The sequence below is a fragment of the Hyla sarda genome, chromosome 1 (genome assembly GCF_029499605.1).
Source record: "Hyla sarda isolate aHylSar1 chromosome 1, aHylSar1.hap1, whole genome shotgun sequence".
Lineage (NCBI taxonomy): Eukaryota > Metazoa > Chordata > Amphibia > Anura > Hylidae > Hyla > Hyla sarda.
The window spans coordinates 62,875,532-62,894,565 of NC_079189.1; the positions used below are offsets into that span (position 1 = coordinate 62,875,532).

The following is a 19,034-nucleotide window of genomic DNA, read 5'->3' on the forward strand; positions in this document are numbered from 1 at the left end:
AGGCATTTTACAAGCATTTTCCCCAAAACTAGTCTTACAAAGAATGAAAGACTAATGTGCAATTAATATCTCTTTTGTGAGTGTGTTGTTATAAAACTACAGCTAAGTGGAGGAGAGTAAGTGGTTCTATTAATGCCTGTGTCGTGAATAGAAGTTTATTGGGCAATCCTTCCAGGATACTTAATCAGAGGATATACATGACATTTTATGAAGGTTTGATCGTAAAGAAGAATGAACTACCAAGTTATACAGAGTGAACCGAAAGACAAAAGGACCAAGGTATGAAATGGTGAAGAAAGTGTTTCTATAGACAAACAAGACAATAAAGAAAGGGATCAGGCAAGAAAAAAAAAAAAGTAGAAAGAGAGGAAAGAAAGAGAGAGAGTGTTACGCCTAGCGCTCCGGGTCCCCGCTCCTCCCCGGAGCGCGTACGGCGTCTCTCTCTCCGCAGCGCCCCGGTCGGTCCCGCTGACCGGGAGAGCTGCACTGTCATGGCCGTCGGGGATGCGATTCGCACAGCGGGACGCGCCCGCTCGCGAATCGCATCCCAGGTCACTTACCCGTTCCCGTCCCCTGCTGTCATGTGCTGGCGCGCGCGGCTCCGCTCTCTAGGGCGCGCGCGCGCCAGCTCCCTGAGACTTAAAGGGCCAGTGCACCAATGATTGGTGCCTGGCCCAATTAGCTTAATTGGCTTCCACCTGGTCCTTGACTATATCTGACCTCCTTCCATGCACTCCCTTGCCGGATCTTGTTGCCCTTGTGCCTAGTGAAAGCGTTTTGTGTGTCCAAAGCCTGTGTACCAGAACTTCTGCTATCCACCCTGACTACGAACCTTGCTGCCTGCCCCGACCTTCTGCTACGTCCGACCTTGCTTCTGTCTACTCCCTTGTACCGCGCCTATCTTCAGCAGCTAGAGAGGTTGAGCCGTTGCTAGTGGATACGACCTGGTCACTACCGCCGCAGCAAGACCATCCCGCTTAGCGGCGGGCTCTGGTGAAAACCAGTAGTGACTTAGAACCGGTCCACTAGCACGGTCCACGCCAATCCCTCTCTGGCACAGAGGATCCACCTCCTACCAGCCGGGATCGTGACAGTGAGCATGTGGAGAAAAGCATGAGAGCACAACAAAGCAATAGAGTAAAGAAGAAGGAATAGACACCACACTAAGAAAGAAAAAAGACAAATAATAAAAAAAGAAAGTCATAGAGAGAATGGATAGAGAATATAACACGAAGGATCATAGGGCAAAGATTAATGAAGGAAGAATATAGAACGCTTCATTACAGTACCTGTGTTCCATAAATATATTTATCCAGCATTTTTCCACCTATCGTTTGTCCTCCGATGTCCCACACTTGAAGAGTAACATTTAAATTTCCTACAAGAAAAAAATTAAACCATCAATGTATATATTGGCATCAGTACTTGCTACTTTGCCTTAATGGATTTTCTGGTCCATATAGGCAACATATGTAGGATGTGCAACATAGCCCCTTTGCATGAATGTCACACTAAATGGTATCCAATCTTTTAAACAAATAGTTAAATTGTTCTTAAAAAAAAAAAAAAAAAAAAAAAATTAGGCATATTTCATTAGAGAGTGACAAACATTGCAAAAAGTGCCACTTTTCCAGAAATCTGAAGGACAGTCCTAAAATCAATGGCTCAGTGGATTCCAATAGGTTTTTCGAAAAGGCTGATTGTACCAGTTAATAGGGTTATGCCGCCTAAGAAACTTGATGCCCTATTCTCAAGCAATCAATATTAGATAGGCAGGGGTCTGACTCATTGAAGAGGCTGCAGCTCTCACCACGGCCCCTCTTCAAATACCTTATAGGTGGGGGTCAGACTCCCAGCACTCCCACTGATAAGCTTATTGAAGGGGCTGTAGTGAGTGCTACAGCCTTTTCTTTGGTGACAGGACTTGGACCCCCCACCCCTTGATAGCCTACCCTGAAAAAGGGCATCAAGTTTCTAAGGCTGCAAAACCCCTTTAACCTATCCATCCAAAAGTGAATTTAACAATGGAGAGATTTGACTTATTATTTTATAATCTTTATTTTTGTGGAATTATACCATTACATGCAATACATGAATTACTATTACATGCATGCATCAATAAAAAAAAACAAAAAACAAACAAACACACACCCCCTTTAACTTATCCTCTGTTATAAAAGTGTATCTCTTTACTCTACCCTGTCTACATAGGACCATCTTCTGGTTTTCAAAAAATAAAGGATGCAAAATACAGAAAATTATGAATTACGTGCATGAGGCCTTACTAAGACAGTGATACACAGATGTAATGACAGAATCAGAACTGCTACATTTGTGTGTGTGTATATATATATATATATATATATATATATATATATATATATATATATATATATACATATACACACACACACACACACATACACCATGAATTTTCCACACATAAATCTACATGTTTAATAAACTTGACATAAAAAGAGTGGAATAAGACTGATCTAGTCAATGGTACTAAAAACTATTCCAGCTACACAGCAAAAAATAACCATCTGAATGGCACATAGGAGAAAATACTCTGAAGTTGGGATTGTGGACAGGGTACATATGATTATTTGTATAAAGCCACCCTGATATTCAGTCAGTAAACTCGTAAAATTATGCTAGGTTCTTTGGTTAACCTAAAATTTAAGTGCTGCATGGCCAAACTGTAAGTGAAAACACGCGCCTGCCCACTTCTAGCACGAAGGGCTTAAAATATCTCCTGCACAGTGGAGACCTTTCTGCTGGCTTATGCCCACAAACTTCCTGGAGGTATTTTGTCTGTGAAGCGAACAAATCTCTTTCTGCACTCCCTGATTCCGTGGTCCACCGTATGAAGCTATAAAATGTGCACAGTGAATGCATCTAGACTACACAGTGCGGCGGGTTACAAGCATTCCAGAATAGGCCGGTATTTGCACTGTAATGGTCTCCAAAAATATTTATGTGATTCGGGTTAAACATTGCTGCACAATTAACGCCTTCAGCATCTGCGACATTTCTCCTGCAAAGCGTCGGAGGACCCTCCTGTGCTCCTGGTACACTCAGGGTACGGGGGGAGAAAAGAGGAAAAAAGAGGGGGGATTATAACAAAGAACAATTATATAAGTGTATAGTGTACTTCAAGTTTTTAATTTCCTAAAATATGTGCAAAATATAAAATCGTACAAAAACAAAAATTGTAAAAAATAAAAATACACTACAGTAATAATAATCTGATGGGATTCTTACACTATAGAGGTGCTTTATCTGCCCCAAATAATAATAATAATTAAAATAATAAAAAGCTATGAGCCTCATCAGTGCTTCATAAACCCCCTGGAAGAGAGATGATGATGATTGATGATGATGATGATGATGAGGATAATGATGATGAAAAAGAATGTAAAATAACATTGATAACGTATTAACAATGCTTTAACAATAAATAATAATAATAATTTACTTATACTTTATTATTCAGTATAAACTTTTTTTTTTTAATTTTTTACAGTTTTCTAAATTTTTCTCAATAATAAAGAAGACAAAACTAAGGTTTTCCTGTTATTTATTTTAACGCAAACATTTTTTTTAGCAAAGCCACGCCAAAATACAATTCTATTTATGTCAAAATATTAAAAAGAAAAATATGTATTACAAAGTTCTGTGTAATATGATGTGAAGATATAGATATATATATATTAGGGCTGCAGCTAACGATTATTTTAATAATCGATTATTTTATCGATTAATCAGAAAAAAATTCAAAATGCCAAAAAAAGGGCTTCAGCTGATTCTACTTGAAAAACTATGTACAATGGCCAGATTAAAAGTTTCTAGCATGTGATATGACCAAACAGCAGCAATTTTATAAATTTTTTTTTTTTTTTTACGTTTACGCCGGTTGCTGTCATTATTAATGATCCTGTACAGAAACCAGCGTAAATTTGATACTGCCACATGGGTAACTGTCTGAACTATTAAAATAAAATGATTCACTAATATTTTAATAGTTCAGACAGTTAGCCATGCGGTAGTATCAAATATGTAAAAGAAAAAATTATTTTACTTTTTTTGTATAGCAATAGGAAAAAGGAGGAGCTAATTTTTATTGGGGGAGCAGTAAATTTCATTTTTTTTCTTTACTTTTTTTTTAAATAGCACTCCTATACACATGTGTATGTGCAGACTGCTTTTACAGACCCCTTTAGACAGCAGCCCCCCCCCCCCCTTTAGACCGCAGCCCCCACCCTTGTAGACAGCTCACCTGCAGGGGCTGCCGCTCCGCTGCACAGTTCTCCCGTCCGCATCACATTGCGCTATGGAGGACCATGTGACACACGCGTCACTCTGCTACCTCCGTAACGTTATGCCGGGCGCAGGGGAGGAGGTGGAGTGACTGTATGTCACATGGTCCTCCATAGCACAACGTGATGCGGACGGGAGAAAGGGGCAGCGGAGCGGCAGCACCCGACAGAGGACAGCTGTAGGTGAGCTGTCTACAAGGGTGGGGGCTGCGGTGTAAAGGGGGCCCTGCTGCCGCCGCCCGACATGTCCCCACTGCTGCCTTGCTCCTAGCGCACCGCCGGGACATGTCTATTCTCTGCTGCTCATCTCTGTACACGACGAAGATGAGAAACAGAGAATATACATGTCCCGGCGGTGCGCTGCTTGCACTAGGAGCAGGGCAGGGGCGGAGACATATCGGCTTCATTCATTCACTGCCGCCACTGACGGCAGACAACGAATCAGCCGATTATTCGATAACGGGATTCGTCGACGACGAATCCCGTTATTGATTTTAATCGATTACATTGATTAATCGTTGCAGCCCTAATATATATTTATACATACATATAAACACACACAGCTCAAAAAAATAAAGAACACTATGAAAACACATCCTAGATCTTAATGAATGAACTAATAGTATAAAATACTTTCTTCTTTACATAGTTGAATGTGCTGACAACAAAATCACACAAAAACGATCAATGGAAATCAAATTGATCAACCCATGGAGGTCTGGATATGGAGTCACACTCAAAATCAAAGTGGAAAACCGCACTACAGGCTGATACAACTTTATGTAATGTCCTTAAAACAAGTCAAAAAGTGTGTGTGGCCTCAACGTGCCAGTATGACCTCCCTACAACACCTGGGCATGATCCTGATGAGGTGGCGGACAGTCTGTGGTGCAACGTGGTGTTGGTGGATGAAGCAAGTCATGATGTCCCACATGTGCTCAATCGGATTCAGGTCTGGGGAACGGGCGGGCCAGTCCATAGCATCAATGCTTTCCTCTTGCAGGAACTGCTGACACACTCCAGCCACATGAGGTCTAGCACTGTCTTGCATTAGGAGGAACCCAGGGCCAACCGCACCAGCATATGGTCTCACAAGGGGTCTGAGGATCTCATCTCGGCACCTAATGGCAGTCAGGCTACCTCTGGCAAGCACATGGAAGGCTGTGCGGCCCCCAAAAGAAATGCCATCCTACACCATTACTGACCGACTGCCAAACCAGTCATGCTGGAGGATGTTGCAGGCAGCAGAACGTTCTCCACGATGTCTGCAGACTCTGTCTCGTCTGTCATATGTGCTCAGTGTGAACCAGTGGTGAATCTTCCAATCTTGGTGTACCACCCTCATTTAGTCTGTTTCTGACCGTTTGAGTGGACACATGCACATTTGTGGCCTGCTGGGGTTCATTTTGCAGGACTCTGGCAGTGCTCCTCTTTGCACAAAGGCGGAGGTAGCAGTCCTGCTGCTGGGTTGTTGCCCTCCTACGGCCTCCTCCACGTCTCCTGATGTACTGGCCTGTCTCCCGGTAGCGCCTCCATGCTCTGGACACTACGCTAAAAGACACAGCAAACCTTCTTGCCACAGCTCGCATTGATGTGCCATCCTGGATGAGCTGCACTACCTGAGCCACTTGTGTGAGTTGTAGACTCCGCCTCATGCTACCACTAGAGTGAAAGCCCCGCCAGCATTCAAAAGTGACCAAAACATCAGCCAGAAAGCATAGGAACTGAGAAGTGGTCTGTGGTCACCACCTGCAGAGCCACTCCTTTATTGGGGGAAGTCTTGCTAAATGCCTATAATTTCCACCTGTTGTCTGTTCCATTTGCCCAACAGCATGTGAAATTGATTGTCAATCGGTGTTGCTTCCTGAGTGGACAGTGTGATTTCACAGAAGTGGGATTGACTTGGAGTTACATTGTGTTGTTTAAAAGGGGTACTCCAGTGAAAAACTTTTTTTTTATTTTATTTATTTATTTATTTATTTTTTAAATCAACTGGTGCCAGAAAGTTAAACAAATTTGTAAATTACTTCTATTAAAAAAATCTTAATCCTTCCACACAAGCACAGTGCTCTCTGCTGACATCTCTGTCCATTTTAGGAACTGTCCAGAGCAGCATATATTTTCAATGGGGATTTTCTCCTACTCTGGACAGTTCTTAAAATGGAAAGTGGTGTCAGCAGAGAGCACTGTGGTCATGATGTCAGCAGAGAGCTCTGTTCCAAAAAGAAAAGAATTTCCTCTGTAGTATTCAGCAGCTAATAAGTACTGGAAGGATAAAGATTTTTTAATAGAAGTAATTTACAAATCTGTTTAACTTTCCGGCACCAGTTGATTAAAAAAAAAAAAAAAAAAAGTTTTCCACCGGAGTACCCCTTTAAGTGTTCCCTTTATTTTTTTGAGTGGTGTATAACCTTGCAATAGATTTTTTTTTCTGATTTGAGTAGTTACAAATGTCATACAAAAACATTATACTATTCTCACATTTATTCTGGTCTAAAATAGAGAGTGAACACAAGATCTACTGCTCTCAACTTACATAGTTTTTGCAGAGAGAACCAATTGCTGTCTGCTGATCTAAAACACTATATTGCAGCTTTGTGCTAAGAAACAAGGGTCAAATTATCTGACTTTGATCCTGATTACTGGATACCAGATTAAAGGAATCTTCAGCAAACAATCTGCGGGGAAATTCACACCAAGTTGTGCGTATTTTTGGTGAATATTTTCCTGCAGATCATGCACACACACACACACAAAAAAAGATATAGAGTTGCTTACAGATTTTATTTTGGATTTTGACTATTCCATTAAAGGGGTTATCCAGGAAAAACACGTTTTTTATATATAATCTGACTCCAGAAAGTTAAACAGATTTGTAAATTACTTCTATTAAAAAATCTTAATCCTTTCAGTACTTATGAGCTGCTGAAGTTGAGTTGTTTTTCTGTCTAAGTGCTCTCTGATGACACCTGTCTCGGGAAACGCCCAGTTTAGAAGCAAATCCCCATAGCAAACCTCTTCTACTCTGTGCAGTTCATGAGACAAGCAGAGATGTCAGCAGAGAGCACTGTTGCCAGACAGAAAACAACTCAATTATTGAAAGGATTAAGATTTTTTAATAGAAGTAATTTACGAATCTGTTTAACTTTCTGGAGCCAGTTGATCTTAAAAAAAAATTACTAAAAAGTTTTTCCTGGAATACCCCTTTAACCCCTTAAGGACACAGGGCGTATCCATACAACCCCGTTTCCAAGTCCTTAAGGACACAGGGCGTATGGATACGCCCTGCGCATTTCGGCCCCAGCCGCTAGCTGGAGCGGAGCCGAATACAATTCCGGGTCAATCGGGTCAATCGGGTCTCCAGTGACCCGGAATTACTGGCTGATCGGGGCATCAGAGACGGCCCCGAACAGCCATAGCCAGCAGGGGAGAGGTGGCACTGGTGCCACCTCACAATCGCCCTTGATTCGCCGGCCGGTTTCCCGGGCCGACCAATCAGGGCGCCTGCTGCGGGTGTCACTCACGCAACCCGCTCCGCCCCTCTTCCGGAGGACAAGAGTGGGTGCGGGAAGAAGACCCCGGGAGCTGGGGACCCCGATCCCCGGCGTCCCTGTTGGGATCGGGGCCCCAGGAGCGACGGCGGCGGCGAGGGACTGACCTGCGCGGCGGCGGCGTGGATCTGCATTTGGAGGCGAGTGACAGCCTCCTGCTGTTGCTTAGCAACAGCTCCCAGCATGCAAAAAGGGCATGCTGGGAGATGTAGTTATGCAACAGCAGGAGGCAGACCACCACAACTCCCAGAATTCCCTTATGGGCATGCTGGGACTTATAGTTTTGCAACAGCTGGAGGCACATTTTTTCTATGGAAAAGTGTACCTTCAGCTGTTGTATAACTACAACTCCCACCTTGCACAATTAGCTAAAGTGCATGCTGGGAGTTGTAGTGGTGCATCTGCTGGTTGCATAACTACAACTCCCAGCATGCCCGTTGGCTGTTGGTGACTGCTGAGAGTTGTAGTTTTGAAACAGCTGAAGGCACACTAAGTAGCAAACCAGTGTGTCTACAGCTGTTCCATAACTACAATCCCCAGCATGCCCTTCCGCTGTCTGTACATGCTGGGGGTTGTAGCTTTTGCAACAGCTGAAGGCACACTGGTTGCAAAACACTAGAGTTTGTTACCAAACTCTGTGTTTCACAACCAGTGTGCCTCCAGTTGTTGCAAAACTATAACTCCCAGCATGCACTGATAGACCATACATGCTGGGAGTTGTAGTTTTGCAACAGCTGGATGTTTCTCCCCCCCCCCCCCCAACCCCAATGTGAATGTACAGGGTACACTCACATGGGCGGAGGTTTACAGTAAGTATCCGGCTGCAAGTTTGAGCTGCGGCAAATTTTCTGCCGCAGCTCAAACTGCCAGCGAGAAACTACTGTGAACCCCTGCCCGTGTGACTGTACCCTAAAAACACTACACTAACACAAAATAAAATAAAAAGTAAAAAACACTACATATACACATACCCCTACACAGCCCCCCTCCCCAATAAAAATGAAAAACGTCTGGTACGCCACTGTTTCCAAAACGGAGCCTCCAGCTGTTGCAAAACAACTACTTCCAGTATTGCCAGATAGCCACTGACTGTCTAGGCATGCTGGGAGTTTTACAACAGTTGGAGGCACCCTGTTTGGGAATCACTGGCGTAGAATACCCCTATGTCCACCCCTATGCAAGTCCCTAATTTAGGCCTCAAATGCGCATGGCGCTCTCACTTTGGAGCCCTGTCTTATTTCAAGGCAACAGTTTAGGGTCACATATGGGGTATCGCCGTACTCGGGAGAAATTGTGTTACAAATTTTGGGGGGTATTTTCTGCTATTACCCTTTTTAAAAATGTAAAATTTTTGGGAAAACAAGCATTTTAGGTAAAAATAATTTATTTTTATTTTTTTTACATATGCAAAAGTCGTGAAACACCTGTGGGGTATAAAGGTTCACATTACCCCTTGTTACGTTCCCCGAGGGGTCTAGTTTCCAAGATAGTATGCCATGTGTTTTTTTGCTGTTCTGGCACCACAGGGGCTTCCTAAATGCGGCATGCCCCCAGAGCAAAATTTGCTTTCAAAAAGCCAAATGTGACTCCTTCTCTTCTGAGACCTGTGGGGCGTTTTCTGAATCGGGAGAAATTGGGCTTCAAATTTTGGGGGGTATTTTCTGCTATTACCCTTTTTAAAAATTTTAACATTTTGGGAAACCAAGCATATTAGGTAAAAAAAAAATTTTACTCGAGAGAAATTGGGTTTCAAATACAAGTAAAAATTTTCTCCTTTTTCTCCCTTGCAAAAATTCAAAAATTGGGTCTACAAGAACATGGGAGTGTAAAAAATTAAGATTTTGAATTTTCTCCTTCACTTTGCTGCTATTCCTGTGAAACACCTAAAGGGTTAATACACTTACTGAAGGTCATTTTGAATACTTTGGGGGATGTAGTTTTTATAATGGGGTCTTTTATGGGGTATTTCTAATATGAAGACCCTTCAAATCCACTTCAAAACTGAACAGGTCCCTGAAAAATAGTGAGTTTGAAAATTTTGTGAAAAATTTCAAAATTGCTGCTGAACTTTGAAGCCCTCTGGTGTCTTCCAAAAGTAAAAACTCATAAATTTTATGATGCAAACATAAAGTAGACATATTGTATATGTGAACCCAAAATTATTTGGAATATCCATTTTCCTTCCAAGCAGAGAGCTTCAAAGTTAGAAAAATGCTAAATTTTCATTTTTTTCATCAAATTTGGAGATTTTTCACCAAGAAAGGATGCAAGTTACCATAAAATTTTACCACTAAGTTAAAGTAGAATATGTCACGGAAAAAAACTCTCTCGGGATCAGAATGATAACTAAAAGCATTCCAGAGTTATTAATGTTTAAAATGACAGTGGTCAGATTTACAAAAAATGCTCTGGTCCTTAAAAGGAGTATTCTAGTCCAGAGTATTCCTGCTCCGTTCTGCCCAGGCTGCAAAATAAATGAAAATGAACCATCACTCACCTAACTGGGTTGCCGCGGAGCGTCACTACAGCTGTTCGGTCCTCCGGTCCATCCTCTTCATACTTTCGGGTGTAACGAAGCGTCACATGGCGCTCAGCCGTTACACCCGGAAGTATGAAGGAGATCCGAACAGCTGTAGTGACGCTCCGCGGGAACCCAGGGAGGTGAGTGATGGTTCATTTTCATTTATTTTGCAGCCCGGGCAGAACGGAGCAGGAATACTCTGGACTAGAGTACTCCTTTAACCCCTTAAGGACGCAGGACGTAAATGTACGTCCTGGTGAGGTGGTACTTAACGCACCAGGACGTACATTTACGTCCTAAGCATAACCGCGGGCATCGGAGCGATGCCCGTGTCATGCGCGGCTGATCCCGGCTGCTGATCGCAGCCAGGGACCCGCCGGCAATGGCCGACGCCCGCGATCTCGCGGGCGTCCGCCATTAACCCCTCAGGTGCCGGGATCAATACAGATCCCGGCATCTGCGGCAGTTCGCGATTTAAATGAACGATCGGATCGCCCGCAGCGCTGCTGCGGGGATCCGATCATTCATAACGCCGCACGGAGGTCCCCTCTCCTTCCTCCGTGCGGCTCCTGCTCTGGTCTGTGATCGAGCAGACCAGAGCAGGAGATGACCGATAATACTGATCTGTTCTATGTCCTATACATAGAACAGATCAGTATTAGCAATCATGGTATTGCTATGAATAGTCCCCTATGGGGACTATTCAAGTGTAAAAAAAAATGTAAAAAAATGTAAAAGTAAAAAAAAAGTGAAAAATCCCCTCCCCCAATAAAAAAGTAAAACGTCCGTTTTTTCCTATTTTACCCCCAAAAAGCGTAAAAAACATTTTTTATAGACATATTTGGTATCGCCGCGTGCGTAAATGTCCGAACTATTAAAATAAAATGTTAATGATCCCGTACGGTGAACGGCGTGAACGAAAAAAAATAAAAAAAGTCAAAAATTCCTACTTTTTTAATACATTTTATTAAAAAAAAAATTATAAAAAGTGTATTAAAAGTTTTTTATATGCAAATGTGGTATCAAAAAAAAGTACAGATCATGGTGCAAAAAATGAGCCCCCATACCGCCACTTATACGGAAAAATAAAAAAGTTAGAGGTCATCAAAATAAAGGGATTATAAACGTACTAATTTGGTTAAAAAGTTTGTGATTTTTTTTAAGCGCAACAATAATATAAAAGTATATAATAATGGGTATCATTTTAATCGTATTGACCCTAAGAATAAAGAACACACGTCATTTTTACCATAAATTGTACGGCGTGAAAACAAAACCTTCCAAAATTAGCAAAATTGCGTTTTTCGTTTTAATTTCCCCACAAAAATAGTGTTTTTTGGTTGCGCCATACATTTTATGATATAATGAGTGATGTCATTACAAAGGACAACTGGTCACGCAAAAAACAAGCCCTCATACTAGTCTGTGGATGAAAATATTAAAGAGTTATGATTTTTAGAAGGCGAGGAGGAAAAAATGAAAACGTAAAAATTAAATTGTCTGAGTCCTTAAGGCCAAAATGGGCTGAGTCCTTAAGGGGTTAAGGTGTAAAACGGCCTGGTCCTTAAGGGGTTAAAGACAGGAAGGAGAATCCCAAAACTAAAGCGCAAAGAAGCGCAAATAATACATTATGGAGATGGGGATTTAAAAATCCATACTGCAGGTCAGTTTCTGCATGGAGAACAATCTGCAACATGTGACTGAGCTTTGTAAAAGTGTCTCCATATATATAGTACTGTTATATTTTGCTTCTATTTATTTATTTTATAAAATAAGCCCTTTCTTATTTATTTATTTTTTTTAACAGTGGGTGAATGTGGCATTTATTCGCACAAATTTACAGGTAAAAAGATCCACAACAATTACATCCTTTCTGGACTTAAATTTCATTTGCAGTGTTGCAGCACCAAGTCACTGCAGTGAGCAACTGGATATTGAGATATCCCCGATGATCAGTACAAATATAAGACTGGCAGGTCTGGACCATGCAAAGCGCTAAAATTGAAGAAAACTGTCTGAGCCTAATGTCAAACGTGGCATAACTGTTGCAGATGTTCTATGCTGAATTTCCCTGCTGAAAATCTGCAGCATTTACATTAGCAGCAAAGTGTATGCGATTTAAATGATCTCATCCATGCACTGCAAAAAAAAATTTATATCTGCAAAAAAAAATTATGCACTGGAGATTTTAAGTCTGCAGCATGTCAAAGCATGTGATTGTACATTCATTGTGGATTTTCCACACTGGCCATGAGTCAAAATCTGCAATAAATCTGCAGATCTGCTTTAAAAACTATAAGTGAGATCTGTTGTACTGTCTTCTAATAAGATTCTCTTTGTTGATAATAGCAACCAATAAGAGCTTGATTCTCATTATACCAGAGCAATATGTGAAATGAAAATGGTGATTGGTTGCTATGGGAAACAGAAAATCTTACTGGAAAACAGCTAGATAAATTTCCCCTGCTGAGTTTTATATCTGCACAGAAACCCGAATCGGCAGCAGGAACAATCTGCAACCGAATCGGCAGCAGGAAAAACCTGCACCCAAATCGGCAGAAGGAAAACCTACACCCGAATACGCAGCAGAGAAAACCTGCACCCGAATCAGCAGAAGGAAAAACCTGCACCCAAATCCGCAGAAGGAAAAACCTACACCCGAATCCGCAGCAGAAAAAACCTACACCCGAATCAGCAGAAGGAAAAACCTGCACCCAAATCGGCAGAAGGAAAACCTACACCCGAATCCGCAGCAGAAAAAGCCTGCACCCAAATCGGCAGAAGGAAAACCTACACCCGAATCCGCAGCAGAAAAAACCTGCTCTCGAATCAGCAGAAGGAAAAACCTGCACCCGAATCGGCAGAAGGAAAACCTACACCCAATTCCGCAGCAGAAAAAACATGCACCCAAATCGGCAGAAGGAAAAACCTGCACCCGAAATCGGCAGAAGGAAAAACCTGCACCCGAAATCGTCAGAAGGAAAAACCTGCACCCGAATACTCAGCAGGAAAAATCTACACCAGAATCAGCAACAGGAAAATCTGCACCTGAATCCGCAGAAGGAAAAGCTGCAAGATTGCTGCCCTGATGCTAATTTAGAGCAGAACTGCTACAGATTTTCAGATGTACCACTGGTGACCGTTATTTTGTTCACAGAAAGCAAATATTGTCAATTTGTATTAACTCTTAAATCTAGATTCTGAGAAATACAACTAAACTAAATGTATGTAATGCATCCATAGCATCCGCAGGTCACATAGCTGATCCACAGGCTAGCCGCTCTCCTCCGATCCAGTTCTGCCTGGAGTAAGATTTATTGTGCATCTATGTAAATGTCTACGAGTAAACATTCAGAGTAAAGCGGGCGACAGCGGTGGGCGAATGATTAAGAGCCGCATTAACCTGAAGTGTGCGAAGCCTGCCCGAAAAATAAAGGATTCTCTATACTTCAAAAAAGGATGTTTTCTACTTTCTTCCACTTGCAGCCTGAGCTTTACAGTTTTCACTAATGTCAGGCTGATTTAGTCGGTGGCACGCTGCCCGCTCTCTGCCATATGTTTATCTTGTAAACTGCGCTCTATCTCAGTTTCTAGGAAATGCTAGAACAGAACCCCTATAGGATAATCAGAACCACTAGACCTATATACAACATGACTAGGTGACTGGATCACTATGGAGTAAATTGAGAATAAGTAAAAAACTTATTTTACTGCCTCCTTCTATCCCATTTTTCCATGTAAACCTAGAGCACAGAACAACATTTTGTGATAAAGTATCTACAAATCAGTGTGGATTAAGCCTACGGTCACACAACATTAAAAAAATATATATCACGTCTTTTTTTTTTCATAGCAAACATGTAGCTAAAAATGTGAGCGTAAATAAAATATATGCACCTGGTATATGTTAACCTGGTTTTAGAGCACCTTGTACACCAGGGAATAAGCTGGAGCAGGAAAATCTACGCTGGAATAAGCTGACGCAGGAAAATCAGCATTGGAATCTGCTGGAGCAGGAAAATCTTCACTGGAATATCCTGGAGCAGGAAAATCTGAACCAGAATAGGCTAGAGTGAGAAAATCTGCACTGGAATCTGCTGGAGCAGGAAAATCTGCACCGGAATCTGCTGGAGCAGGAAAATGTGCACCAGAATCTGCTGGAGCAGGAAAATGTGCACCAGAATCTGCTGAAGCGGGAAAATCTACACCATAATTTTCTGGAGTGGGAAAATCTACACCAGAATCCGCAGCAGGAAAATCTTTGTGAACCCGGTCTTAGAGCATAGTGATTCGAAACCAAAATGCCTCCAGGTGCTGCAAAACTACAAAGTACAGCATGCCCGGACAGCCAAAAGGCATGCTCTACATTGTAGTTTTGTAAAAGCCAAAGGCACCCTGGTTGGAACATACCATTCTAGATGAGGTCTGCCTAAAAGATGCAACTATGCGGAAAACTAATATAGTTCTATAATGTAAAAAATATATAAATTTATGTCTAGGAGGGCCCATATAGATATTTACCAATTTTTTCAGTCTTAACAAATTTAAGGAATACTGAAGTGGAATATAACTAATCCTCTATCAGAAGGATCTCCTGAACGGGGCAACGGCAGACACAACCCCTCCATGTATTTCTATGGGATACATGGAGGTGGCGTATCTGCCGCCACGTCATGCGGACTGCTGCAGCCCCATTCAGGAGATCGCGGGGGGTCCCAGTGGTCGGACCCCCCGCGATCTGTAACTTATCCCCTATCTTTCGGATAGAAGATAAGTTATATTCCACTACAGTATTCCTTTAAGGGTGAAGCCACATGAGCAGCCAGCCACATGTGACCAAAATATGTCGGACAATGGCTGCATAATATGGATGGAAATAAAATAATGCGGCCACTGGCACCTTGTTTTGGCCATATGTTTCTGAAGAATGGCAAAGTGCCGTAGTCATAGCTATGAGGGTAGCAAGCGTAGCAATTGTGTTTGACTAAGAAAAGATCCTCAGACATGGGACTTAAAAATAAGAGAATGAAATACCTCTTCCTCCATTCCCCTGGTGCTTCTTTTCCAGCTCCAGAAGGGAGAGGGTGGTGAGACACTGGGGAGTGAGGTCACCCTCTTTGCCGGCACGCTCCATTACCTTGTATATAATTCCCGGCGTCAGTAAAGTGTACGAAGCCTCTGAGACTACCACTTCCTTCATACTGCCTATGTAGTGAAAGCACTGGCCTTATGTCATGGAGGATCAGTGGCAGACTGAAAAGCGGACACACACAATGGGAGGTATTTATCAAAGGATTTATGTGGGTTTTTTTTTCACGTAACTTTGGCGCAATACTTTGGCACAGTGTCTTTTTGCGCCAAAGTTTGGCGCATCTTCTCCACTGTCATTTTTACAACTTTCTCAAAATCACACGGTCCTGTGTGTGATTTTAACTTTAGTCAGTAATTCATCATTTGCGCCAATCGATCTTTGGCGCAAATCCCGTTTTTTGGGGCAAAAATCCCCGCCAAGAAATTTTGCACATGGAAAACACACTTACCAATGTCAGAAAATGTAAAGGCGTCAAAATACATTAAACATTTTTGGTTTGTGAAAGCAGCGACGCCTCCAGGGCTGCTCAATACTATCCTGCGACATAGTTGTCTCTGAGGAACCTTCACCCTCCGTTGAGCCAGCATTGGACACGGCCACACAGGTTCAGGAAAAGTAAGCACTAAAGCAGTGGTCTCCAACCTGTGGACCTCCAGATGTTGCAAAACTACAACTCCCAGCATGCCCGGACAGCCGTTGGCTGTCCGGGCATGCTGGGAATTGTAGTTTTGCAACATCTGGAGGTCCGCAGGTTGGAGACCACTGCACTAAAGTAACAAATAAATAAAAAACTACCCAAGTTGAAAATAAAATCCATTTCACATGGTGGCTATAAACCCCACAAAAGAAAATAACTCACGTCGCTTGCTGATATACTGCAGGAGGGACTCCGAAATGGCTGCTCTACAGGGTAAAATACGCTGTTATCTGTGGGGGTAAGTTCTGTGTAAAAGGCGCTGTGAACAGCTGATTTCAACATATGAGCCAAAATTACTAACAACTCGCACCAAATGATAAATTTGGTGCATGTCCACGAAAACCAAAGTGAAAAAAAAATAAGGGTAAAAAGAAACTGTCAACAGGCAAAATTGATAAATACCCCCCAATAGCCGCACCAAAGCATTTGACCACATGAGTTTTAGAGAACCATGTAGAACAACACTAGGAGAAAGCAGATAGTAGTTATTCATAATGTCTGAGCTGAATAACTATATTTAGTCCTGACATTATATGCAAATTGACTGCTACAACGGAACCAAGGATTGTAGACTCTGTTCACACAAAGTTTATTATATATTCCGTATTAATAAATAAATGTTGTACGAAAAGCTTCAGTAGAACTTGTATATTTATTCATGTAACCCTTTGCTTCATTTAAGTAAAGGAGTCCAGTGGGCGATCTACTAAGTGGCTGACAGTTTATTCAGGAAAGGATATCAATCATTAAAAGGGGTACTCCGGTGAAATATTATTATTATTTTTTTTTTTTTAAATCAACTGGTGCCAGAAAGTTAAACAGATTTGTAAATTACTTCCATTAAAAAATCTTAATCCTTCCTGTACTGATTAGCTGCTGAATACTACAGCGGAAATTCTTTTCTTTTTGGAACACAGAGCTCTCTGCTGACATCACGAGCACCGTGCTCTCTGCTGACATCTCTGGCCATTTTATGAACTGTCCAGAACAGCATATGTTTGCTATGGGGATTTCCTTTTACCCTGGACAGTTCCTAAAAATGGACAGAGATGTCAGCAGAGAGCACTGTGCTCATGATGTCAGCAGAGAGCTCTGTGTTTCAAACGGAAAAGAATTTCCACTGCAGTATTCAGCAGCTAATAAGTTCAGGAAGGATTAAGATTTTTTAATAGAAGTAATTTACAAAGCTGCTTAACTTTCTGGCACCGGTTGATTTAAAAAAAAAAATAAAAAAAAAAAAAAGTTTAATGGAGACCACCCACTGGACTCCTAAGCACAGAACAGGTAGAGGTTTCCATACGTTTTACAGACTCTTTTTCCTAGAATAACATGCTGCTGGTAGATTAGACTACATTTTTAGGCCAGGTTCACACATCCGCCCAGAGCTTCAGAGTAGGGCCAGTACTGATAGAATCAGTGGGCGCTAGGACCGCACAGAAATTGCCCTGTCCCCATAGACAGCAATGTCTGCGGAGCGGAAATCAGCCAGAACATTAAACAAGTTTAATGTTCTCACTGAGTTTTTTTTTTTTTTTGTGGATTTTCCGGGCGGAAAGTCTGCCTAAAAACTCTGCAGTGTGCACTGTGAATCGGAATCCCGTTGTGAGCAATGGGACTCTGCTGCACCAGAATTTCCAAGCGGAATTTCAAAACAGAAATCCCGCTCGGAAAGTTTGTAATGTGAACCCCCGCCTTATAATGGCAAGTTTCCATTTTTAGAAGTTACACAATAAGACCTCATGGACTTAGTGTGTAAAATGATATGGTGGCACGTAGTACAGACCATATCGCAGTCTGTTTGCCATCACAAGGTGCCTCTATGTACCTCTGCCAGATGCAGTATTGTCCCCGAGGAGGTAGAAAATATCTCTAAGATTCAGATCCCAAATACATCATGTGCATGGGGCCTTACAGCTGAGCGAAATGTCAACAAAGGGCAAGGGGTCCTGGCTGTCCTGTCCTGCATCCCTTATCCAGCTGCTCCTCCGTCTGTGGCTTGCTACTATTGCATTGTTTATTGTTTGATTATCATCTTTCATGCACTTTGGGTATTACTATAATGCTTTTTATGTATTGTTTGCACTGGAGTAGCAGCTTTATTGTAATTATTATATTATAGGACAGGTTTGGAGTTAGGGGGTTCATGACCCCTCCCCATGTTGTGCTTTGCTCATCTATGAGCTTTTTTAATTGTTTTTAGATGTCCTTGTTGTCACATATAGCTTTATACATGTGCCTGCTTCCATAATAAAGATATAATGTTCATCAATTCCTTTTTGGGTGTACACTTCTTGCAGCGATCCTCTCTTTTGTTGTGTTATAACAAAGGGCAAGTAGACCCCGGGGCATTTACCAAGAGCAAAAAAATAAATGATGAAGTCACTAAATCAGAACAAACTTTACACACCATTTTATGTAAGTTAAAGCTAAGAAACATACAGGCAAATGTAGAAATACTCTATAAGAAAATGTTCTACATCTCTGCTATCTGCTGGACATCCTTAGAGAGGTGCTGGCACAGAATCTTCCTCTTACTGTGTGCGGTCTTTAACATCCTGTACGGCCTCTAAACCATCATGGCAATAAAACGGTTAACTAGCGTCAGCAATCCCCCTTTTTCCATGCAGTGTGCTGCAACGAGCATCTAAATGGTTTCTTTGCACCATGAACTGAAACATCTTGAATGCTCAAACTGTATTTTTATGAGCGTCTTGGGACACTAAATTTTAGTGGTCTATTAAATGCCAGCAATTTCATGCTGCCTTGCATAAAACAGCATTCACATATTAGGACTCGTGGTTACATAGCTATATTATACTTTTTTAACACGTATAAGATTAGTCGTTTCCAT

General features: G+C 41.9%; 1 protein-coding gene across 3 annotated transcripts in view; it reads right to left on the reverse strand.

Moving 5' to 3' along the window:
* RAB28 (RAB28, member RAS oncogene family) overlaps positions 1-19,034 on the reverse strand; it is a 175,469-nt gene that overhangs the window by 122,512 nt on the left and 33,923 nt on the right. For all 3 annotated transcript variants that reach the window (XM_056555159.1, XM_056555158.1, XM_056555157.1), the window contains exon 3: positions 1,290-1,378. In XM_056555159.1, the coding sequence (XP_056411134.1) occupies positions 1,290-1,378 (89 nt within the window). The remainder of the gene's footprint in view (positions 1-1,289; positions 1,379-19,034) is intronic.